Genomic DNA, 25,574 nt, shown 5'->3' on the forward strand with positions numbered 1-25,574 from the left:
TGAGTGAGTGAACTAACTGGAGCAGGACAGGGGGAGGGAGAGAAAACATGCCCCCCGGGGAACCACAAGGCCCTTTCTTTCTCTCCCTGCTATAACCAGCACCACCACTCCAAACAGCATGGGCTCATTCTCACCGGGCTAGCGGGGGTCCCCTCAGCTTTTATGTGGCTCCTTGTTCTCCACAGAGCAACCCTCAAACCTGCCAGCGAGAGCTTTTATGACTGTTTGAACTGTGCATTAGGCTAATTTGTTGTTCTTTGCGGCCTTTGCACCTTGTTTTTGTCTTATTGTTCAATTGAACCTTCGCAGTATTTTGAACTTTCTTCAGCGAACACAGGAAAGTTTTACGTATCTCCTTCCCCTTAAAATATTAAACAAGAAAAGAAAGAGCAACACTGATAATTACCGGGATGTAAAACATGCTGGAGGTAAAAACTGCACATGCTGCACAAATAATTATTAAATTCTGGCAATTTAAAGGTATTTCTTTTTATCTTTTAGCCACTGTGCTGCAAGTGTAGCTAACTGACAAGTCAAAACTCAATGTCTTCATGCTGCTTTGGATGCACTGCCATATCACCCCCGCACCCAAAAAAAGACACACGCACAAAACACACACACACTCCCCTCCACTCACACAGAAAAACTTCCCTAATCATTCCCCCCTTTCTGAAAGCTGCTTCATGTTTGTCACGGTGTGGGAGGGCCCTCCTGATGGGGCCAATGACCATAGGATGAAAGGAACTCCCTCTGTTTGTGTCTGACAACAAAGGTGTAATTACGTCCTCATTTAGGAACAGTAAATCTATCTCCTGCCTCGTTTTCACTGAAGCTGTGGGATACTTTCTTGGCCTTGGTAGGATGACTACGGTTATAGGTAAAGAAATTGTTTAAAGAATATGGCGGCGCCCTTTTTGTGTCCCCTACGGCTATGTGGACAAACAAGCTGCTTTTGTATGGACAGAAATGAGGTACAAAGCCCACTGTTTTTTGGGCTCAATGTTTTTTAACAATTCATTTGGAATTAATTAATTAAAACTGAATCATCTGTCACTGAGAGTGAGAGAGAGTGACCAGAACTGACCAAAACCCTCGATTTTTAGTTTTGTTTATTTTAATGTGTGCATTACACTGTTGGCAGAATAATTTGCTTATACTAAACTCCACAAGTAATCATTTCTTAATTGCATTATTTTGGATAAGAATGAATTACACTTGAGTTGATGAGAAATCTGCACATAAAAGTCACATCAACACATCGTGGCCCCTACTCACAGCTTTTCCGATGAGTATTTTGCAATGAAACTTCTTTATAAACACGATTGTTGCTCATTTGCTCAAATGGGAATCCCCCTCACTACATCTTTATAATGGATAAACCAGTTTTACTTAGTTGACCAGTTCGCAGTCATTGTTTGTGATTAAATAAATATTTGAGTTCAGTTTAATGCTGTTAAGCCTTGGGCAATAAAATCTGGCAAATTCTCTTTCTTTCTTTTCCTTTTTTTAACAGTTAGAAGTAACATTTATTAATTAATATTAATTTGTGGATCGAAATATGCAAATGAAGACAGATTTTTATGTTAATTATTCAGTTCTTTAAATCGTCACAATAACTGTTATCTCAAGAATTAGGGTCTGGTTTCTCTACCAGTGTATGACCCCTTTAAACCGTCCCTCCTGCTGTTCTCTGACTTGACATGACAGTACAGGTGGATGGCCACTGAGGAGAGATGTTGTGTCCCAACAGCTGCTGCTGTCCTATGCTACAAATCATAGCATGTATGATATTAGGGCATTAGATACTATTGACCCTTTTGAGTGATTTAATTACCCAGAAGAACCATAGTTTGAACAAGTGGAAAGGAGAAGCATACATATTCATCAGGGCTGGATTTCAGTAGCACACCATGCCAGAGCTGCTCACCCCAACTTCAACCCTCTTTTCATATACATCTCTGTCACTATACCCCCACCCCCCACCTCCTACTCATGTCCCGTCCAGAGTGCATCCACCGTTTCCACCCCCTTTACTCAACGCGCCACCCTTCGGTAACTCGCACACAACAGTCTCTTGTGTTCTTCGCATTGTGCGGGCTTGGAAGCAGGTTTTCCCCCCCACCTCTGCACTGTCATTCATCAGGCCTGATCCAATCACAGATAAGGGAGGAAGAGCAGAAAGATAAGGCCACTGTTTGGAGCTCTCCCTGAGGCCTCCCTCTGTTCACCTACTAAAATAGTTGTTTCAAGATGAATCTTTTTTCCCCCTCCTAACAATGCACCATTTTATTTACACTGCTGCAGATTTAATTTTGTCTTTTCATGTAACATAACTTAAAGTTCCAATGTTTTTCTCCTCATAGGTGGGACTTTCACAACAACGTCAGGATTGTACACAGGAAATAACTCCCTGACAAACTCAACTGGCTTCAACAGCACGCAACAGGTAGCTGCGGATTTCTCCCTTATCTCCTTATTCCTCTAATCTGGTATCAATTTGCAGCTATCATTTTATACTTGAGGTTTGAACTGATCTTGGAAATCTTCATGAAACATGCGTACTCAATATGCTACATTTCACCCATGACACATTCAGACATAAATCATTCACAATGTCAAAAGCTTTGTACACAGGCTTATCTACCGTACCTCCTCCAACACATGTATATTATGCCACAGAGGAAAGGAGGAGGGGAAAAAAACAAGACAGATCGTTGTCCAGATGTAGGACAGAACAGAACATGTGTTTGCATTTATTTTTTGGAATCTGCACTGTAAAGTAGCAACACTGGTGCAGGGCATTTCTCAGATTACCCTGCCAAACCACCTAGTTATTTTCTTCAATTCTGCTACCTTTTGTCTTTCTGTCTGCCTCTGTGTTTTGATCTAAATCTTCCCTCTAACATCGCATTGAACATATCATTCCATTTGACTCTTTTTTTTATGTATCCCTGCTCAGACATGCACTTCTTCTCTGAACATGTTGACTTTGTGTCTGAGTGAGCACCCTGGTAATACTTATGTAAAAGTCACGATGGCAGTATTATGACGCTGGTCCTAGTAAGGATAAAATGGTAAATGGCCTGTATTTGTATAGCGCTTTACTAGTCCCTAATGACCCAAAAGCGCTTTACACATCCAGTCATCCACACATTCACACACTGGTGATGGCAAGCTACATTGTAGCCACAGCCACCCTGGGGCGCACTGACAGAGGCGAGGCTGCCGTACACTGGCGCCACCGGGCCCTCTGACCACCACCAGTAGGCAACGGGTGAAGTGTCTTGCCCAAGAACACAACGCGATTGAGCCATCAGATATCTCCATTTGCATTTGCAGACAAGCAAATGAGCCATTGTCTGGAAAGCAGCTTAGAAATAAGTCCAGCCTTTTGCATGCTTGGAACTGGGCAGGCTTTTGGACAGAAACTTAAGAAAAGGGAATTTAAGAAAAGGATTCCCTAAAAGTCATGAACTAGCCATGGAGATGATAATGTTAAACAAGATGCAGTGAACTTAGGACAAATTCTTCAAAGAAATTTTGAACATGATGTCTCTTTTAACTCTGTCATCTCCATTACCACAGCACCATTTCCACAAACCATGAACAGAAACTCCAGTGCTGTCCAGTTTTGAGTGTATGACATCATGTGTGTAACGTCTCTTTTCATCACTATTGGGAAGATGTCTCAATGAAACCTTGAGGGACACTGACACACAAGTGACCTACAGAGTTGTGTCAAATTAAAGGAAAAAGCTGAACTCTAAACCCCTACAGTGCTCTTAGAGGGAAAAGTACAATAGGGGTTAATAAAAAGTTGTTCTAAGTAATCGTCTGTATCCTGAAATGAAAATCATGAGTGTTCTTCCCCTGAAAGAATTCAAGCAGTTTTTGGTTGCAATTTACTCCCTTACACGTGTCTGACTAAATGAAATGCCATCACTTTAATCAACTAATTAAAAGTTATCAACTTTTTCAATTTACCCTACTTACTCCACAGGACTACCCAAGTTATCCAGCCTTCGGCCAGGGCCAGTATGCTCAGTATTATAACAGCTCACCCTACACTTCACCCTACATGACAAGTAACAACACCAGCCCCAGCACGCCCTCAACCACCACTACCTACACCCTCCAGGAACCACCCACTGGCATCACCAGCCAAGCCCTCACAGACAACCCTGCAGGTAGGAATTAAACCTCAGCTAGACCTGCCTTGTATAACCTGAAGATCACCAGTTTGATTCTGGTAAGAGGTGTGTGTCTCTTGGAATTTGCTCTCCATAGCAGAGAAAATGTTCACTTCCACTACATAAGAACAGGACAGTTTGAGCCACTACATCTAGTGGTGAGATAAAACAGAAATCAGATGTAAGATTTTCCATAATTTCATGTGACATTATTGCATCATCTTGCAACTGAGATTGTATATTATAAGCCACTCAGAATTTTATGACTGCATTTGAAATTGTCATCATTCACGCTGAAGACAGCTGGCTTTAACTAAATATAATTTCATACTTCCATCATTCAATTTAGATAAAGGACATTTTAGCTATTTCCAGTTGACATGCACTCCATTACCTCTTGTTTATTAAATCAGTATGGCGCACAGTAGCCTTTATTATTTGTTCTGCATCTGATTTATGGCATGCTTGTTACCTGCAGTCTTATAAGTTATGTCTCCTGCAGGATGCTGTCTGTCCTCCATCAAGACAAATAGTCCCTTTAAACATCTTTTCTAAAAGCAAATAGAAGCTCGTCTTCGGTGCGCTCTTTTAATACTCCCCTTCCTCCTTCTTTCCTTCCTTTCAGGAGAGTACAGTACCATCCACAGTCCATCAACCCCCATTAAAGATTCAGATTCAGATCGATTGCGCCGAGCCTCGGATGGAAAGTCACGTGGCCGTGGAAGAAGGAACAACAACCCATCACCGCCGCCCGACTCTGACCTTGAGGTAGGGTGAACCCGCTACCTTGGCGACAGACAGCCTCGCCCTGTCTGAGACACATGGACACTAATCCACTTACTATATGGCTGCCACACCAACTTTAACACTTGATGGACATTAATACTTAAAGACATGATTCCTTAACTTTAAATGCATTATTAATGCATTGTGGAATATATGAGTCATCACTAAACGCATATCATCTATAAAGAGCTTTGTATATCGTATAAATAAACAATAAGGCATGTGATTAAGTGAGTCATCACTGATGAGATACGTATTACATATATACCACGCACTGAAGACTGCTCACTAGCTGTTGCTTACAGTGGTGTTATTGCCCACTTTGATAGTGACCATGTGTCAAAATAAACTTGCTGTAATTTCGAGGACTCTTCATTAATATGTTATTAATTTGACTGAGGATAATAGCAGCCATTAAAACACTGACATCATGGCATGTTAACATATCTAGTTAATTAGTTTGTCACTATTGATTACTCTAATGTAAAGGGCACGGGGTGGAAAGTGTGTAGTGGGGTGGTGAGAGAAGTGTTGCGGTGACCAACCCAAGCAAATGGATCCTGGTCCCTGTGGCACACGAATACGCTCCTGGCCTATTGACCAGGAGGATCACCTTGCAGCCCTACAGAGTGCACCATTGATTTTGCCTCTTTTTTTCTCTGTTTTTCTTTGTTTCTTTCTCCCCCACCTCTGCCCCCCATCTCTCTAGCGAGTTTTCATCTGGGACCTAGATGAAACAATCATCATTTTCCATTCCTTGCTTACGGGTTCTTATGCCAACAGATATGGACGGGTGAGTGACATCAGACTCTGGCAGTAGCCATTCACTTTATCAGCAAAATGCATGAATATTAAAAGGAGGGGGGCAGAGGATAGATTTCACTTTGCTCTAACCCCACAGTGAGACGATAGAGCAGAACTCAATGTATAGATAATTGCTTCTTCTTATTTTTTTAAACGAGTCCAATGAGATCTGACAAAAACCTGACTGCTCTTTGCAGCTGTTGGGGGGCTCTGCATGGCCCGTCCAGGCCCGGCTGTAGGGGCTCACAACAGTTGCACTCTGGATGTCTATTGACACATCTTGAGTGTTCCTTTCTCCTTCAGAAATGCCACATTGTTAGTTTAATTAAGTGCTTCTCAATCCATCCTTCTCAGGCAGGGATCTCCCTGGAGACCCTGGCAGGAGAGTGAGTCCACTAAATACAGCCCAGCCAGAACTCAAACTAGAGCTTAGAAATTCTGCCAAACCTGGCTTAATTAAGACTCAACAAATATGTATGTATTAACAAACATATATTTTTATTATTATAGCGAAAGGTCATTTCTATCCCATGTAACTTTGTGTGCTCATGAAATGAAGAGTTTACTTTTCCAGGGTTTTCTATTTGTTGTTTCATGTAAATTGCTTCTCTAAATTTAAACCTTCAAAACAAATAATTTGGGAAATAAGCCAGAATGCTTTTCTCATGGTTATATTGAGGTCATAGGTTCCTTTAAAGTACATCATCCTGTCTGTTTTTCCCCTTCTAGATATAAAAATTGACTTTAATATGAAATTCATAAACTAATATGCATTTTATTTTAATTTTGTTTTAGAGCAGTGTTTTGTTTTTGTTTTTTTGAAAATGACATATTACTCCTCCTATGTCAGAGAGCTTAGCGTCTGCAGCCCATGCTCTGTGCCTTTGTTCTGGTATGAGGGGTGTTTGATGGGGGTAGTGTTTTGTTTTGGGGGTGAAAGAGGGCTGCCCCACGACCCTTTACTGTTTATTTACTTTATTCCCAGCCCTGCCTGCTGCGTAAAGAGAGAGCTAAATGCTTAGGGAGCTGTGGCTCCGTCATGAGGGTCTCTTGCACCATGCACACACATAATCACACATAGGGTCTCCAGTGTGCTGCTCTGAAACTCCATAATGGCCCATTCCATCAGAGCTCATATAGGATGCGACAGCTAACTAGAGCCACTCGCTCTGGATTTTTTCATTTGTTCTCTGTTTTTCTTCCTCTCTGCCCATTTTACTCACTTTGTAACCCATGATTTTGTCCCTCTGCCATGCCCTTATCTGAAATACAGATCTATAAACTCCCTTAGAAAAGAAAGTTAAGACTAACAACCAACACAACCATTCCACCCCCTTCTCCTCCTTTCTGGCTTTCATTGATGCCAGGCATAAACAAAAAAGATACAAAACAGTTTTCCCTCCTAGCTGCTCTAAACTTGCTATAAATAGATGTGTATCTGAGTGAGTGCACATCCACACTTTCGCTCACTCTCTGTGACCTCCCACCCGCGCGCTCTCTGACTTTTTTCTCTCTCCCTCCCTCTCTCTCCCTCATACACATAAACACACTGCTGTTCTTATCAGCTCTTTTAATTGGCATCAAGGCAGCTCACCACCATAAAGCTGATGGTTAAGGCCAGCTGTGCTGGTACTGGGCTGGCCAGAGCGAGAGCTTAAAGTGGGTGGGGATGGGGGTTGTTATTGGTAAGGGGCTTGAGGGTGGAGGGGGAGGCTTGGCGTCCCCCTAAAGCCACTGACATCTCAGGACAGGTGGTGCTGGAGCAGTGACCTGCTTGTATTCTTAACTCCCTCACTGACTGATTGTTTAGATTTAATTGGAAAGGATTCACTTGTGCAGAAAAGGCAGCCTTTTCCCACCAAACCAGTCCATAAGAGTGAATCACCCAACAGCGCCAGAGGTTGGGAAGAGGGAGCTGGTAGCCTGTTCATGTGGGAGGCTAATTATTTTTGATGAATTCTTACTGAAAGATTGGTTCAAACTGGGAGGTTAAGAGGAAGGAGAAAGCCTCTAGAAGTGGGAATTGAGCTCTCCTTGTGTGGTTTGTACTCTGTCATTTTAGAGAAAACATAAGCATTGTGGGGTGTGACAGCTAATCAGCAGAAAGCTCAGGTGTGTCTTTAGGTGGTTTAACTCTCTAATCCCTGCTTCTGGTCCTGCCTGGCTTGTCTCTTATACAAGTCTCACCCAGCTGCAGGAAAACCTCCTCCACGGGAAGCTTTTGTCTTCACTTTGTCCTTTACTTGCTGAGGACATTCTGCTGATTTGAGACTTAAAATGTAAAAGGCATTCAATATGTATGAAAACAAACAAGCACAAAAAAAGAATGTAAACATATCTCTCAAGTTATTTAATTAATAGTAATATTAATATATATGAAAATCCAAAAGTAAAACAACAATAAACAATGGACAATTTTATAATCATAAGAAGTTTCATTACAATTACAGTCATTAGGGTTTATAATTTTGTAGATGTTCATGTGAGAATGATCTGATGACATTTTGCCTATACGTTAACCTTTTAAAAGGAAAACTGCACACATTGTCACATGCTCATTAACTATTTACAGTGTTGTTCACTCCTCTCTTGGTATTATCTTACAGACAGTGCAGCCATATCACCATTGCAGCACGTGTCACATTGCTGACAGAGATCACAATTTAAGGAGGAATTTGTAGTTGCGCCTGATATAGGGATTAATATAACTGTTGAATTATTTTGCAGTTTTAATTTTGAACAAACGGAGTGACTGTCAGTTAACTAAAGAACCTATACAGGGAATCGTATTTTATCATGTAGAGAGCAATCAGATGATGCATCTGGACAACTATGTGGAGAATGGGCTATTTACGATGAGGCTGTGACCCTGGCTCTTCCATTTAACTGCCCCTCCCAAGAACAGGCATGGTTTTACTCGGTTCATTCTGTCTGTCTGTGGCATTTCTGATGACTATTCTGGTCCCTTTCAGAGGGTCGTAAACAGAGACTGAAACTTTCAAGTGCGCCTAATGTCTTCTTTTATGGGAATACCTTGCTGTAGAATTTAAAGGGATTTTTGTGTTAATTGACAGACTTGCAGGGAACTTCATTATTTACTGTTCTGCATTGCTTCATCTGCTTCTTCAAAAATACAGTGTATACACACACACTTATTTCAGAATAATTTGGTTTGATTTAATTAGTTTTGTCTGTTTTCTGTAGGACCCGCCAACATCTGTATCGTTAGGCCTTAGGATGGAAGAAATGATCTTCAACTTGGCCGACACGCACTTATTCTTTAACGACTTAGAGGTGAGTCTGTTTGTGTGTGTTTTACTCTGGTATGTTTTGTTTCTGCACAATTGCCTTCTGTTTACTTTCTGATGATTTTAGTGGCCAGAGGAGTGGATGTGCTGGGTGTGAGAATTTTTTAGTAAAAGAAGCAACTGTTACGTAGCGTAGATCCTTTTTTACTAATCTCTTAGTAATCTATCCCATAAGCGATGGCATGAATTTTACATGCGCTGTCAGTCTCCTGGGTCACCAGCCCTGCCCCCCCACCTCCACTGTCTTCCCACTCCCATGGCAGCTAGTCCAATTTGTCAGGCTCTAGTGTTTCTGTGGCTGCTCTGTCTGTGTGTCATGCTGTGTGCTTGGTGTCGCTGTCCACCTACACTACACCACAGACCCCCTCCGTCACAGCATGAAATCCCTGCCACCTCCCCTCCCTTGCCCCCCTGATTCATGTACAGTTAGTGTAAAATCTTCCCCTGGGGCACAGGAATAGAAGGATCAGGCGTGGAGAAAAATGTGCGTCACATTTGTTTCAACAAATGTGACGCACACTTCATGCATGGGTATGAAGCATACCCTGTGTGCAGATTCAAATGTCAAACCCAACTTACAAGCAACTGTCCACAAATGTATCGTATTTTTTATATTTGCAGTTTTTTTTGTCCACGCCTTAACAATTTTCTCCCGGTGAATCTGATCCCACCGGCCCTGCTTTTTTCCTCAGAGTCCTGCTTTATGCTGACCTCACAGGAGAGGAAATGTTTTGTTTGATACTTAAGTGTGAAGAGATCTGCGGCCGGCCTGCCAAGTCTCATTACTCACCACCATGTTCGGCTGTGCTACATGAAGCAAGCCCAAGAACGAGCAAAAAACATGGGAGACAGAGAAAGAAAATATGCATACTCCCCCAAAAAGACAAGCGACTGAGATCCCAAGTGCAGTCATCGTGATCAAAGTTAATTGGCTACAATTGGCTGGTTAAATATTTCCTTATGCCCTGGCCATGTAGAAGCTGTTGTAGCTGCACTTTATTTAATAGATGTGCCCCAATCATTTGAAAAAAATGGCACTTTGTGACAATGCTTAAATGTGGTTTTGCTCAACATCTGTCCCGTGTTTTGATCCTTTCATGTGCTTTGAAAGTGTTCACAGATGAATTGGCAGCTCAGTCTACTTCAAAACTCCAGCACACACATTTCTTCTGCTCTGTCTCAGCAACAGTATTATTTGATTTTGTGTTTAGGCTTTAAGGACTCAATTTTTGCAGCTTAAATTGGTGTAGTATGCTTAGGTAGGGATGCTTTTTACAGTGTCCAGTGTAAAGACGTCTCTGCAGATTCTGCAGTAATTGTCACTAACAATGATACCAGAGGAGGAGTGACATTCTCTTGAAGGCATATTGATCTCTCCTCTTAAGCTGAGCAGGGCCAGTGTGAGTGTTAAGTGCCAGGTCTCAGCAATGCCTAACCAGTTGTATTTCCTCTCTGCTGATTTACGGTCCTGCATCTCAGATAGAGCCAAGTAGAGTCCAACTATAAATACCACAGCCAGCAGCAGTTATGTATTTAAGCATGTGCAGAAATGCATATGGTCCATCTAATTTGGTCTAAGCCATAAAGGGAGACCCCAGAGGCTGTGCAGAAACACAGGTGCAGAGTTAGTGGCCTGACGGTGTGTGAGTGGTCCATCTAAGTCTTAACACTGTTCTGACAGCCACTGCACGAGGATATTAAATATGAGCTCAATAAAATTTCAAAGTGTGTATAATTCCTAATTGTTTTAATTTGAATATGGTTTCTTTAAAAAAAAGTAGATTCAAAGTTTTTAAAGCATTGGGCTGCTTTATAGGACATCTAAAAACCACAATTAAGCATAATATTATACTGAGTCTGCAGAGGCCACATGCCACAGGCCACAGCGTATAATGCGTGTTAGTGTGTGTGTATATCTGTGTGTGAATAGAGGCTGGACTGTGTTGATAGAGCTGGTGAGTGACGATTCAGGGGAAAGTCATAAAAAGAAAGAGGGCATGCCGAAGGGGTCAACAGGGATCAGTTTCCCCCTTATGTCTCTCTCTCTCTCTCTCTCCCTCACCCTTTTTCCTCCAACCATTTTTTTCTGGATCAGCACTCTCTTGTTTTTGTTCACTGTTTTTTATATGAGTCCCAGAAATACTGAAGTTTCACTAAAAGACCTCCCTTCCCAACTTGCACGCGCAATTCTCTCGATCGATTGTCCCACACAAGCCATTTGTTATTAAGCTCTATTATAAAGGAAGGGTGTATGATTGTATGAACAGCACGATCTTTTTTCTATCATCAAAAATGCTCAGTATAGAATAATCCATACTGAGGCGATCTCAGCTCTATTAATTTTTTTTTATTCTGGTTAGAAAAATCGTATTTCAGTATTTACAGAAATAAGCAAACAGAACAAATACTGGTTGTAATCAGTTAATAATAATATCCAATGTAATGGGGGTTTTTTTTCAGTATCATACTCTGACAATACTAAACCTGTTATCATCTTTGAAATATAGCAGATTGGCCTCACTGAATGCCTTTGTGGCAGGGGATTGCATGTGGAGTTAATTGATGGTCTGAAGTGATGTGTATAATGAAGTCCACTGAGGCTGAGTGCATAGAGAAGACTGACAGCTCTGCTGTGGCTCGGGGTGTGAGTTTACTGTAGGTGTGCTGCTCTAGGCCGAACTCTAATGCTGAGCAGTATGTGGGAACCAGGGGCCTCTTTCTCGCTGGCCGAGCCCCCTGTGTTCCCCTCTCAGTGGGGTACGGGGGCTGCCGTCTCCCGCCTCCTTGGGTGAGAAAACAACCCTCCCAGTCTGGAGAATAAAGGCCATGGGGGCAAACCACTCACAGGGCAAGAGAGGGGGAGAGGTCTCTAAAGGTGGGAACATTTTAAATTAGTCCACTGATGCCTCTTTGCTCTGTGCAGTGCACGCTCACTCACACACTCTAAACACATGGAGCTATACCCACACACATATGGAAACGCATGCACACTGTACGTAAGTGTATAATCAAACGCTGACATTCGCACACACATGCCTGTGTAACAATCCTGTAACACTGTAAGCTGACTACCTTTTATAGCTCCCAGCCTGCAGTCACAGGGTTGAAAACTCCACTGTCACTTTCACCCAGGGGCTGCCTGTTAATGAGAGATGCTGTGAAACACACGGTTACCTTTTCCTACTGGCTGAAATGGCCCTCCAGAGCCTCTTATTGTGGAGCCTTTCTGTTGGTTTTATGTCCCACTTTAGAAATGCAGTCCTGTACTTGCAATTCTATATGACTGGTAGCTTTATTGTGTTTTTAGTGATAGTTTATTTCTTGGTGATTTTATTCCTGGGAAAGCAGGGCTGTGATGCTAGCTGTGATTTTCATTGCATCACAAAATTAAGTCACCAGTTACCAGTTAGCACTACAGCAGAATTAGTGATTATTTGTATATTCATAGGAAATCAAAAACACAACACTGTCATCATGTTAGACACCTTTACAATAGCACATAAATCTGTGAAGATCTGCACCAGTAAAAAGCTTGGAAACCAGAAATTACAACTTTCTTTTCTTTTTTTTTTAAATTTATCAACTTTCAACATGCTGCCGAAACCAAACTACAACATTTTTATATGTGGTATATTTTGTCAGATGGGCTTCTTTGGGTCTGCGTACAGTGATGTGGTTATTTTAATCATTTGCTTGGCCACTGATGCTGCACTCAGACATAACTCCATCAGGTTTCAAGGCGGGGTTGATGGTGTGTTTTGGGAGGACTACAAACAGAAAGTGGTGGTTTCAAAGCCATCCTGTCAATCTATGCTCCACAGAGGTCCACATCAACCCCATCCTCCACTATCCGCAAACAGCTGATTCATACACCACTAAGGTGTATGAATCAGTTCATGGAAAATATAACATTACGGTCTGGTGACAAATGAGGAAATTTTACAGATTTCTAGTCTTGCGTTAAAAAGAAAGATGCAACACCTGCGCAACGTAATTTGTGTAGGAAGAGATAGGAAAGTGCACAGATTTGTCCAAACAACAGACCACTCGGCAGGGATAAACTCCTTCACTACGGATTTGTTCATTGCTGGGGGAAAATGCTGAAATGACTGAGATTTGATATGGCATTTAATGTTGCTCTCCTTGAGGTGCGGTTTGGATTTGAAGTGCCAAAAATAAGAAATAATGAGGAGCAGCTCATCTATCACACAGAACTAATTTATACTTTCCGTTGCCTACCTGTGGGGTGTGCCTTTTTTCCTTCTTTCTTTTCTAACTGTAAGCTACAGAGCTCTAAAAAACATTTTGTTAAAATGCAGTTTGCTTCCCTCTGTGCCCCCTTTCCTGGTTGTTGGATTTTTTTAAACCAGCATAGACTTACCTGTGCTTTGTTTGGCACTGCTGTTTGAATTCCATGACTGTTCAAGCACAGATTGTGGATTGGAATGAAGTGGGTTTGAAGAACTCTCCCTTTGTTACCCACATCCTGTGTTTGACCCCCAGATAATCACAGGCCCCCCTCCCATCTGCACCCTCCTCACCCCCCTAGACAGGGGTGCCTTTGGTGGGAACATAGAAGGAAGTTGCTGGGGGTCACAGACCACTGGGGGGGGGGGGTGACAGCCTCTACCGGCAGAGTGTTGAGAACCTGCGAACCATGGATGAGCCTTTTTCACATGGCATTAGCCTGTAGGGTCACAGGGAATTTCGCGATGATGGCTGTTATCGCTCACACTGTGGTGTGGGGTGGGTGGCCAAAACACACAGCTCACCTGAGAGAGAAGATGAGATAGGGGGAGAGAGGGGGCGGCTTGGATCTAAAAAGTGGACCCTATTGTGTGGCAGTGACCTAGACCTTCATCGGGGGGGAAATGGTCAAAGAGGGAGTAAACATGGTCCTTTCTGTGTTTTGGTAGCATGCATTGCAGAGTTACCCCGTCTTTCTTCTCCCTACCTCTGACTGCTGCAGTCACCACTCTGAGCTCGATCCAGGGCTACAGGAAGACTCATGCCGTCATCGCTGATTGCTTAATGACAGATGCCAAGGGAACAAAGAGGGCTCTGATAACTTCCTCCCCAGTGAAAGGTTTTCAGCAGACTAGTGGAAAGACAGACAGAAAAAGGAAGAGAGAGTGAATGATGCCGAGATGGAAGCATCCTGTCTTCAATTTGTTTTTTTTTAGTTTGTGTTTTCTTCTTTCCTGTACAGATAAAAACTGCTCGGTAGCTGAATGAACTCTGATAAAAGAAAAGAACGCCACTGATGAATTTCACAGAAAGACTTGGTGTTTGCATAAGGAGCAATTGCTTCTGGTGGAGGGTCTTCACTTCTTAGTACAGTAGGAACATCTGGTGTAAGTTAGCAGTGATTGTAGGTTTTAGAAAGACCACTGTTTGCTTGGTGAGGGAAGAACGGGGGGATTCAGTGGAAAAGAGGTGTTCAAAAGGTTCTAAGAAATTCTGACTGCCCCTCAATGTGCCACCGTCATGAAAGCCTGTCAGTCTATAGTTAGGATTATACAAACAAAATATTTTTCCTTCTAAGCCTTCAAGCGACAGCAAGTTCAAGACCCTATAATTTATTAACTTTATGAAGTCCTGCACAACTGCAAATAAACTGCTCCTTCATAATGTGGCAATATATAAGTCATAAATTATTATGGTCATGTGATTAAGTACATTTTTTTATTAGCCCTCTTTTGACTGAATTTCCACAAACTATTGTAAAATCCACAGCCTGCTAGTGTTTCCTTCGTTCTGTCGTCTTCGACCTGCTCTGTTCATGGCCCTGTGGTGTTTATGAGGCCTTCAGAAGTGGCTCCTAATGAGTATGTGTAAGAGTTACTGTACGACATTACCCACAGCAACCTCCTCTATTAGCTTTCCCAGGGAGCCAGTGCAGAGGTTTATGCCAGCCCCAGCTGGGAAACGTAATTGTTGAGTTGAGTCTTCTCATTCATCCAGCAACCCAAAATACACACACACACACACACACACACACACACACACACACACACACACACACACACACACACACACACACACACACACCAAAAAAGCCTTTTCATCTATTAATAAAGCATTGTAACATAATCAAAAAACTATGTAAACATTTCAGAAACAATGAAGCTGAAATGGTGCAGACATTTAAACTCCAAAACCCTGTATTTTTCTTGGCCCCTTTGAATGTTTAACAATTTACATTTGTTGGGGTTTGATGTGTTTATTAGGTTAAATATTTGGACCCATCCATGAAAAATCATTCGTAATCAGGCAGCAGGTACAATGGCTCCAGTTTGGCTTAATTACAGAGACGTATTAATGTGCTTCATGCCATAGTGAAGTATCGCTTGTACGACCTAAAATAGCTCCATTATTAACGTGCTAACAGTGTTCTCAGATATGCTTTGATACACGCTCGGTGTCATACTCTGAAAGAAAACATTACAAGTGAAGAATATAGGGAGCTGTTTTAAACAAGGCTCAATAAATTTGGATAGAATTTTGTAACCAACTCAGTGAAATTGGTAGCAGAAGCTGCTCATCAGCCTATTGTGTCTGCTTCGTGAACAGATCATTACTAGATAACAAAAGCATTCCAGTCACTTACGTCGAAATGGGAGGTCTTTAAAACGAAGCTTAATGAGGTGCTTAACCCAGGATGCTGTTTTTGTTTTCTGAAACAAGCACACACGCCTCTACTGCTTACAGAATTACGTGGAACAATATGCCTGGGTTGAGAGCTATTCTCTGGAAAATTTGGGGATTATTTGTGAACACAAATTATCTACAAGTTTGTTGGCAACAGACCCTCAAGCTGGGACAAATTGTCGAGTTCTTCAACTATTAAAGATCTGCCAGCGAGTGTCTGGAAACAGATTAGGCCGACAGAGCAACAACTCCCCACTTGCAACCCATGTCAGTTGGCAGTTCATCTTCTGAAACACATTGCTTCAAACTCACTCCATGTGAGGTCACTTTGGACTCTATCCCCCAGCCTTTACCCGTTTCTCTTCTCCATCTCCACCTCTCTACCCTTCCACCCCCTTATCGGGGTGCCAGAGCCCCAGAGAGGAGGGGAGAGGGTCACAGGGTCAAAGTCTTTTCCTCTTTGGATCTCGGGGCTTGCTGGGAGAGGCTTGGCGAGAGAATGGCTGCATTAGAGCTGGGGTTGGGGGTCAAGATTTTAATTCTGTTAAAGAACAGCTGGTTTGAGTTTTTCTTCACGTCGCTCTTCCCTCCCTCTCTCCACAAATCCAGGGAGATGAAAAATTTGTTCAGATGGGAACCAGTAAAATAAAAAAGGTTTACGGTCCAAAGCCCTTACCCTTACCCTGCTCTAGCATTAGGGAGGAATGTAATAACGTCAGCATTTGGCCTCAGTTAGACTGACTTAAAACAAGGAAGTCCTTTCTAGGTTTTGGTGTCTTAACAGCCGGATGAAACTTAATTAAAAAGCTCAAAATGTTTGAGGGATTTTTCATACTTGAGACCAGAGGAATTCACTTCCTCGTGTTTCATTTTTCTTGAGAAATTATTAACATAACTTTAAACAGGTGAGACAAACTTTTTTGGCAATTGCGTAACCACTTTAAAATCCTTAGCCTTCCTAAAAAATGAGAAGACAAACTAAATCATGGTGGATCAAGTGCTCTCTGTGTTATTCACACTGGATTAAAACTGACTGAAACAAATTTAGAAGTAACATAACATGAATTTCAAACCTTTTTCCTCTTATCTAGGCTATTGCTGAACCTCCTTATGGCAAAATTGCTAACCACACAACATCAAAGAAAAAAAATAGCAGCTGAGCTACTTTGTTTTTCTTTGCCCCACATGTCATATGCTTATCTAGATGCCAAGGCAGGACTCCCTCACCTTTCGCCACTGATGGGGTGGAAAGAGGGCAGGAAGGAGGAGGCACTAGAGGGCTCCCATAAATGGAAAACTAATAACAGATTTTATTTTAGTCTGCTTTCTCCTGCGCTCTTTTACCGGTTGGCTGGCTCACTAGCCCCGGGGCTGTGTTGGTGTGTGGCGCAGCAGCAATCAGAGGTCATAATTTCATTGGCGGTTAGCATCAGGTTCAATTTTTCTAGTAGGTTACATTTACCAAAGTCTGGATTGTGTTACTGTGTACCGGTAGAATCAGTGCAGGGCTGCAGAATCCTGCTACCTTTCCAAGAGGAGCCAGGCAACCCCAAAGGGGAAAAGGAGTGTGCGCATATGTTTGGAGATGGACACACACAGAGACACATACACATGCACAAACCATTAGTGCCAAGATGCTTGTACTAGCTAGCTCTAGTCCTTCTACTATGTAGAGTGTGTGTATATATATATATATATATATATATATATATATATATATATATATATATATATATATATATAATGTGTGTGTGTGTGTGTGTGTGTTCATCTGTAATCTTATACATAGAGGAGGAAACCTGGCGAGTGTTTACAGTTTCTTGATTGAGGCTTATTGGTTATGTGCAGGAGTGTCCACATCTTTAGATGTCTTTCAGGCTGATGGTACAGTTTATTTTTATTTAGACCTTTGAGCTGCTGCATAGTAAATCAAAAAGGGGAAGAGCTGATTCAAAAGGAAATGGGGAGGCTGAATGTCTACAGGGAGTACAAAAAATACTGGGAACATACAGGAAGTGTCCCGCATTACACAATTAAGTGATTGTTTTGTGTATTTTAGGAATGTGACCAGGTGCACATCGACGATGTGTCCTCTGACGACAACGGCCAGGATCTAAGGTACAGCAGTGATTCATAGTTAGTCAACAAGAACTGCATCATATGCTCGGCCGCCACGAACAGTGAAACAGGCTTGTGCTAACACATTCTTTCTCTGCCCTTATTTTAGCACGTATAACTTCAGCGCTGATGGTTTCCATGCAGCAGCTACCAGTGCCAACCTATGTCTGGCCACAGGCGTACGGGGAGGCGTGGACTGGATGAGAAAGCTGGCCTTCCGCTACAGACGAGTAAAAGAAATTTACACCACCTACAAAAATAACGTTGGAGGTAATCCCCAGCAAGCAGAGCTGCCCTGTACTGATTTTTTGAGTAGAAATGACTTTGCACATGTACGTTCCCTCATTATGTGCGTGTTTGTGTGAGGGTACGCTCATGTTGGTGCATGCGTTCTAAAAGCACACATGCCCCCACCACTTGGTCAGGGTAAATTTTGAAAACTTCGCTGGTATTCGGGGGGCCCGTCCAACCTAAACAATGTTACCCTGCGTTTCAGGTCTGCTGGGCCCGGCCAAAAGGGAAGCCTGGTTGCAATTGCGAGCAGAAATTGAAGCCTTGACGGACTCCTGGTTAACACTGGCACTGAAAGCACTAACATTAATCCACTCAAGGTAGGACTCCAGTGAGGAAAATTTTACACAGTCCCATACCGCACATATATAAATTTGTATGTGGTGTGGAGTACCCCATACTCCCACATTATTAGAAAAACAGCAACGCTATGCATTTGTCTTTTTTAGACAGTCTTTATCTGCTCGTTTAGAAAAATACGTGTGCTAGGAGATCCGACTTGAAAAAGGAGCTGAAACGCAATCCTTCATTGCAGGATACTATTTAAAGAACTGATTCATTGCAGTGTCTTTATTTTCTGCACACTGTGTTTTCTTTTGTCCTCCCACAGAGTGATTTTGAATGATGTCACCTCTTTTTCTGCTCCTCTGTCTTTGTTACTGCAGGTCAAACTGTGTGAATATCTTGGTGACCACCACGCAGCTCATCCCTGCCCTGGCTAAGGTCCTGCTCTACGGATTGGGAATTGTCTTTCCTATCGAGAATATTTATAGTGCAACCAAAATAGGTAAAGACTGCATTCTGAAATAGTTTGTTTGTTTTATTTTTTATGTGGCTTTGAGACACAAATGTCTATTTATTTATTTTTACCCCGGTGAGGTAAAAACAGTTACAACATACATGCTGCTAAAGTGACAGGACTGAGGCACGGACAGGGTGGGAGATTGAGTCACCGGAGAGTGTTGATGTTCTTGTGTGAAGGAGTAGTCCCAATCAGCCTAGGATTATTTTCTTGGAGCTGGGCCTGTGCTGGGCCTCTTCAGGCCTCTCCTGCTCAATCTCTGCATATGAAACCACTTCTGCACATTTATGTCATTCCAGCGCAACAGGGCCCCGTCCTCTTCCTCCTCCTCCTCCTGCTTTTACCTCCTCACTTTCCCCGTTTTCTTTCTTTCTTTCTTTCTTTTTTACTGTTTTAAATGCAAAATAAACATCAAGTTTCACTCTTGCATCAATATCTGACCCATCAGCTAAGAGTTCAGGGAGAGAAAGAGACACAGTGGTCTTCAAAACCAGACCCTGTAGCAGGACTGATTTGCCTGTTTGTTCTAGATTTAAAGAAAAGAGGGGCAAAGTTAATGCTTTTAAGATTGTCTTTATCTGGGGGACAATCTTATCACATCTCCTTCCTGAACCCACTGTTTACAGTCTTCCCTTCTTTGTAAATTTGGTGTTTTAAAGAGGCTCTTGTCACCCTCGGCTCCTAAATCAACTTTGAGCGTGTGTGTGGCTGCATATCTTTTTTGCATCCACGTAATGCTTTACTAAGAAACTGCCCTCAACTTCTTCACAGGAAAGGAGAGCTGCTTTGAGAGAGTAATTCAACGGTTCGGGAGGAAAGTTGTTTACATTGTTGTTGGAGATGGGGTAGAAGAGGAGCAAGGCTCAAAAAAGGTAAGAGGTTTTAAAATAATAGATAAAGTAAACAACATGCACACTTGTATGTCTTTATGGTATATTTACATGGTGAAAACAACCATGAGAACCACATAAAGTGTGGAGCAAAGAACTCGTGAGTAGTTTTCATAAGGTCAGGAGTTCATTGTGAGGGAACACCGAACATACCTGCCATACTTTTCCAAAGAAAGGAATCAGCGCTCCGGCTTTCCTTCTCAAGAGTCTTTGCTTTGCTTTCATTTGTTTATCCTCTTATACGGCATCCAAGCACAAGAGAGAAAGTCTGTAGTGTGTAATCAGCCCTCTTCCTCCACCATCTCAGGTTTACAGAGCAGGGGAGGGGAGAGATGGCATAATTATATATTCCTGCTTGGTGCTCTGAGCAGTGTGAATGCTGTATGTGTAACGCTAGACAAGCCCTTTCAGGCATGTTGAAGGCGCATCGTAAATAGAGCGCACATAAAGGCGACTTAAATCATTGTTGATGAAATTAGAATATTTACTGCAATGACAAGCCTGTTAGCACGAGATGGATCAAGGAGGGCTCGCTGCCGACCTCCGCCCACGCTCTTGCAGGAAGCATGACAGTATCTGTTCAGATGAATTTGATGTCTCGCTGTTTTTTTTTTTCTCTTCCCCATTTTTTATGTTACTTGTTGGCTCTTGCTCCAGATCTTGTGCATTCAGCATTCCTGTCAGGTTTGGATGTAAAGCAAATGCTGCATGTGAGACTCACACAGCAAACACGCTCTTTAGCAAATGAATCAGCGGCTCAGGAGAATACTTCCCTGACAGTTATGATGAGCTGCCGTGTCACGCTGAAGACATTGAGTTTCCCTTTGAAAGTCCTCCAGCTCCTTCTTCACCTGTTTCTCCGTAAACAGAGCAGAAGCACGAGGACCGACGCAGAGCGATTAGGCAGCTATTAGAGAGAAGTAAGAGCCTTTACCCTGGATAAAAGCGTAAAGCAATAGCTCTGTGTTATGAAAAGCGAACACGCCCTGGGAATGTGGTCTTGAGGGATGATTGTGGAAAAAGATGCAAATATTTTTACTCAGCTTTGAGTTGTTGGAGAGTGACATTGATGGAAGAATAAGGTGTTTTTTTTCTCCTCCATTTGAGTGGTGCAAGTCCCGCGACATGCCATGCAGTAAAAGGTTTCTGTGTCAACATCAGAGAGAAGGTGAAATAACACAACAATTTCACCCGTCAGGAGGCGCATATCAGACGTGACACATCGTGGAACTACAAAAGCAAAAGTCTGAAACTTCTCCCAGTTCTCATTCCTTCACTTACAAAAAAAAAAGAAAGAAAGAAAAAATTCACAATCCCTGTCTTCAGTTATTGCCTTCGCTTGGGAGAGACAGCAGAGATAACATCGCCTGCTTTTAAACTTAAAAGCAAAGACAATTTACAAAACAAAAAGCAAAAGAGCTTTTTAAGGGTCAGTGCAGGCTCTCCTAAGCGGAACATACGCCTGGGAGAGGCCATACCTTTGATAAGGGGAGGGTAATGGGCTCCACACACTGAGGAGCTGAGGACTCTACCTGACAAGCTCCTTTCATTCTCTACGACTCAGGTTTCTTCCCCCATCCTTTGCCTGGGAACAACAGCTCATTTGCACTGTCCTAAACACACACTGGCAGGCAGGAGGTTCATTCAAAAGACACTGTGGGGAGTTCATTTCTGTTCAAGTTAAAGACAGTCAGTGCATTAGTCTGGTGGTATAAAACTCCACTTTGATGCAGCAAAGAAATTAGTTACAGGTACAGATGTACAATTTGGCTGCACGGACTTATGCACAAGGGAGCAAGAGGAGTAGGTGGGGTGCGTTAATGATATGATTGCTTTTCCTGGTGAGTGGACCAGGCTTGCTTCATTCACTAAACATATTACCGCAGTATAAAGAATAAGAAATCAGTTTAGAAGGCCTGCAAGTGTTGGTCTGTCCAATTCTAACAGTGTGTGTTCTATGTTAAAGGCTGACTAAAAAGTATATATTTTGTCCATAACATATTCCAAAATGAATTGATATGATTTGCAATCATGAAAAGAAACAAATGCACTCATCTTTTAATAAATAACTAAAAGGATTGATAAATATTTTGCTCATTAACATCTAGCAATTTTACCCTTTTATACTCTAAGGTGCATTTTCCTGATTGGAATAGAAGTCATTTTTATTCATGTAAATGGCTAAAAAGATAATTTTAAAAAACTGATTAATTCGTTTTTTAATTAGTTTGAGAATTTTGAGTTTTGTGTTTAATAAAACTAAAAAGATGCTTTCTCTTCCACCCACAGCACAACATGCCCTTCTGGAGGATCTCCAGCCATTCAGACCTCATGGCCCTCCACCATGCTCTAGACCTGGAGTACTTGTAGCACCACACCACCAACGTGTACCCCTGCTCCGCTTTGGCACACCACACAACCTTTCACCTTCGCCCTCCAGCCCCATCCCACGCTTGCCACGGACCCCACAGCTCAGAAAAAAAAAAGACAAAAAAACCCAAAAAAACCAGTCGTGTTGCTGTGCTGCCTGGCGTCTGTCTGTCACTACATAGGAAGAAAAGAAGGGGAGAACGGAAAAAAGAAGACTGAGCACACGGTTAACGTGCTGACATACGGTCACACATCGTCTTAACCCTAAACTCTTTCCTTCTTTCTTTTTTCCGGCGAAGCGAAGGAGAGAGAGAGAAAGAGGGAGCGAGGTGAATTTACGGCGCTGCAGCTGCTTGCCCTGGTTACTGTGAATTGGCCGCTTTCTGAAGCTGTCAAAGTGTTTTACGGCCCCCTGTTTGTGCCGGGACTCTGTCAGGGTTCACACCTGTGAGGAGAGCAGAGCTACTGATGGCCTCGCCTCGCTTCGCCTCACTTCGCCCCAGAACTCAGTTACAGCGAACTGCAGGGCCCACAGCTACTGGTGGTGACTTTTCTGCGTCCCTCTGGCTCGCCCCACGTCTGCTCTTCGCCTCCGCTTTATTTCTGTTCCTCTGTTCACCCACTTCGTAGCCTCCCCTTCGCTGTGGGGCAGAAAGACAAAGCAAGTGCTCCTCTGTAAAGCGTCGGCCTGGGAGCTTTGTGCTTCTTATTTATGAACAGACACTTTGTGAGTGGCACCGCGCCACCGAGAAGGTACCTCGATGATAAAAGACTCGTGCCTTTTACAAAGTACTATTGATTTCCACCGCAGCGAGAGGAAGACTTTTATGGAAGAGAGAAGAAAAGGGGGTTTTCTAATAATTTAAGAAAATTACAAAAAACTTTATTTACAATGCTGAGACAATCATGTACAGAGGAAATCTTTTTGTGTGTGTGTGTGTGTGTGTGTGTCTAAGTTTGTAATCACTGGACTATTCCTTCCTATATTCATTTTAGGTACATGCTCTTGAAAGATGGCAATGCTTTTTCATTGAAGTTTAAAAAAAAAGGCATCCCATCGCGCATAAGCTTGTGCGAGGACGCCTGAAAGTGTTGATGTGTTAAAGTTACGTTCGATAAACAAAATGTGTAGATATTGGGATTTTGTGATAAATTGTTTTGTCAAGACCAAAAGCATGGATGTCAAGTGTCAAGGACCTTTCTTTTCACTCTGTGATGTTTTCTCGTCCTTACAGGAAACTTCAGTCACACACTTTATATAGAACAACAGGTCTCTTCTTACTATACGTCCTTCTCGGACACATATATCAAAGGGAAAATATACATTGTTTTTTTTCTTTAGTTATGCAGGAAGGTAGCTCACAACCTTGCGTCCTTATGGCATTTCACCAGCTTGCAGCCCTGACCCCATATATTCAAAGGCAAACACAATTCTGATGAGGGTTTTGGATACGGCAGACGGGAATTTCTGAGAGCCATTTTAATGTCAAATTTGAATAAATCTGATGTTTGAAAAAAACAAACAAAAAAGCAGGCTTGAATAGGTTTTATTATCTTTTATACAAGCACTATAACAACTCTTGTACAGCAAGCGTAATTTTGTATACTGTAGTGTTTTTATTTCGACTTTGAGAATACATTCTGTGTCCCTCTTTGAAGCAGCTGAAGTACACGAAGCCCTTTTTCGTAGCGCTTCTGCATCTGTGGACGGGGAAACCATAATTAGCATTGAGAGAAAAGCCACTAACTTCGAGAGGTTTGTGAACATACAGGACATGTGCTATCGACTGTGAATTTCTTAAACAGAAACCGACTCGTTCTGTTTCTAATTTCTTTCCCTCCTTTGCACATGATCACTGTTGTCCTTTTACATTTCAATTCAAATCCTTCTCTCTTCTGACGTACCCCTCCCCCCCCCGCCCCGGCAGTCACACGGGGTATCTACATATTGCTGCTAGATCAAGGTAATGGTAGGTAAATAGAGGAAATGTTTTATAGATTCATACAGCATGCTTTTTTTTTAATTATGTTGCAATCATAAATGCAAACTGGAAATACTTTACACTACATGGGCCTCATTGTGGAAAAAAACGCAAAAGATTGTCGTGTCTGCAAATTATGTGTACAGATGTTTTTGACATTATTATTTGATTGTGTTTAAATTAATAAAACTGATTTGTGAACTGTTACACGTTGCTGACATTTTGTCCCCTTTTCTTTAAAACTACAACATAAAATTTAACATTTTTGTTTTTTTGAAGAGTAACATTATTGCCCCCCACAACCACCATGACTAACCACCAGTGTCCAGATTGACACAGATGCCATAGGGTTCAGACACTAATCCTACCAGGAAGTAAACAGAAACTGGAGCTCTTACAAGTCTAGACCAAACAACAGCCCATACCCTTTACACACACATGCTAATCACATCCCTTTATTAATCTTCCCAATGACTACAACAATAACTTTTTTTTTTTTACACATCAAAGCCACATATGAATTTAGACATGTCTTTGTGACTGTTAGATTATAACATAACATTAGGATTCTCTAAATGCCTGCGTCTTAAGTGTCTCTTAAAGCATTCTTTACGCTGTTTTTGATTGCATCTCTGTTAAAGGCACAGTTCAACCCCAAATCCAAGTTATATATTTTTCTGCTGAGAAGAAGAAAACCTGTATAAACTGTCTTACTTGCATGCTTTGTTATGTTATTAGCACCTTAATGTGGGAACTATTGTCTGTATTCTGTGTACAATCCACTGTAGTGAAGGAGGATAGCAGAGGATTGGTGTGACAGAAGAGGATGCCAGAGATAAAATAGATGGATGCAGATGATCTGCTGTGGCGACCCCTAAAGGGACCAGCCGAAGGAAGAAGTCTACATCCACGATCCATTACATCTCAGTCAAGGAGGGTCCCATTCATTTGTCCGTTCTCAGAGCATTTGGTCACTGGTTCCACGCTTCCTGTTGCAAAGTTCTTTGGTACGCTCCCTCTCGCAGCCTGAGATCATCTAATCAAAGGCTGTAGTTAGTCCCACGAACTCGTTTTAAGACCAGAGGTGATAGATCTTTTAGAGCGGTGGCCCTCAGGTTGTGGAATGCTCTCCCTCCATCATTACGTTGCCTTGATTGTATTTATTCTTTTAAAAAGCAGCTTAAGATTCATTTATTTAGGTTGGCTTTTAGTTAGATTTTTGCTGTATGTTTGATTATTAATGTATTCTATGTATTTCTGTTTTATATTACTGTGAAGCACTTTGTGGTTTTTATCCTGTGAAAAGTGCCATATAAATAAATTGATTTGATTTGATTTGATTTCGTAGAACGAAAATAGTTCCTAATATGTAAAGATTAAGG

At 42.1% G+C, this 25,574-nt stretch overlaps 1 protein-coding gene across 10 annotated transcripts in view; it reads left to right on the forward strand.

The window, feature by feature from the left end:
* Positions 1-24,399, forward strand: part of eya1 (EYA transcriptional coactivator and phosphatase 1) — a 62,861-nt gene extending 38,462 nt beyond the window's left edge. For all 10 annotated transcript variants that reach the window (XM_004546623.3, XM_012917865.3, XM_076888123.1 and 7 more), the window contains 11 exons: positions 2,364-2,446; positions 4,001-4,187; positions 4,816-4,958; positions 5,686-5,769; positions 8,985-9,074; positions 17,799-17,857; positions 17,967-18,127; positions 18,354-18,468; positions 18,814-18,935; positions 19,722-19,822; positions 22,130-24,399. In XM_004546623.3, coding sequence (XP_004546680.1) covers positions 2,364-2,446; positions 4,001-4,187; positions 4,816-4,958; positions 5,686-5,769; positions 8,985-9,074; positions 17,799-17,857; positions 17,967-18,127; positions 18,354-18,468; positions 18,814-18,935; positions 19,722-19,822; positions 22,130-22,210 — 1,226 coding nt within the window. In that variant the 3' untranslated portion in view covers positions 22,211-24,399. The remainder of the gene's footprint in view (positions 1-2,363; positions 2,447-4,000; positions 4,188-4,815; positions 4,959-5,685; positions 5,770-8,984; positions 9,075-17,798; positions 17,858-17,966; positions 18,128-18,353; positions 18,469-18,813; positions 18,936-19,721; positions 19,823-22,129) is intronic.
* The last annotated feature ends 1,175 nt before the right edge of the window (positions 24,400-25,574 follow it).

Source organism: Maylandia zebra, linkage group LG9 (assembly GCF_041146795.1).
Source record: "Maylandia zebra isolate NMK-2024a linkage group LG9, Mzebra_GT3a, whole genome shotgun sequence".
NCBI lineage: Eukaryota > Metazoa > Chordata > Actinopteri > Cichliformes > Cichlidae > Maylandia > Maylandia zebra.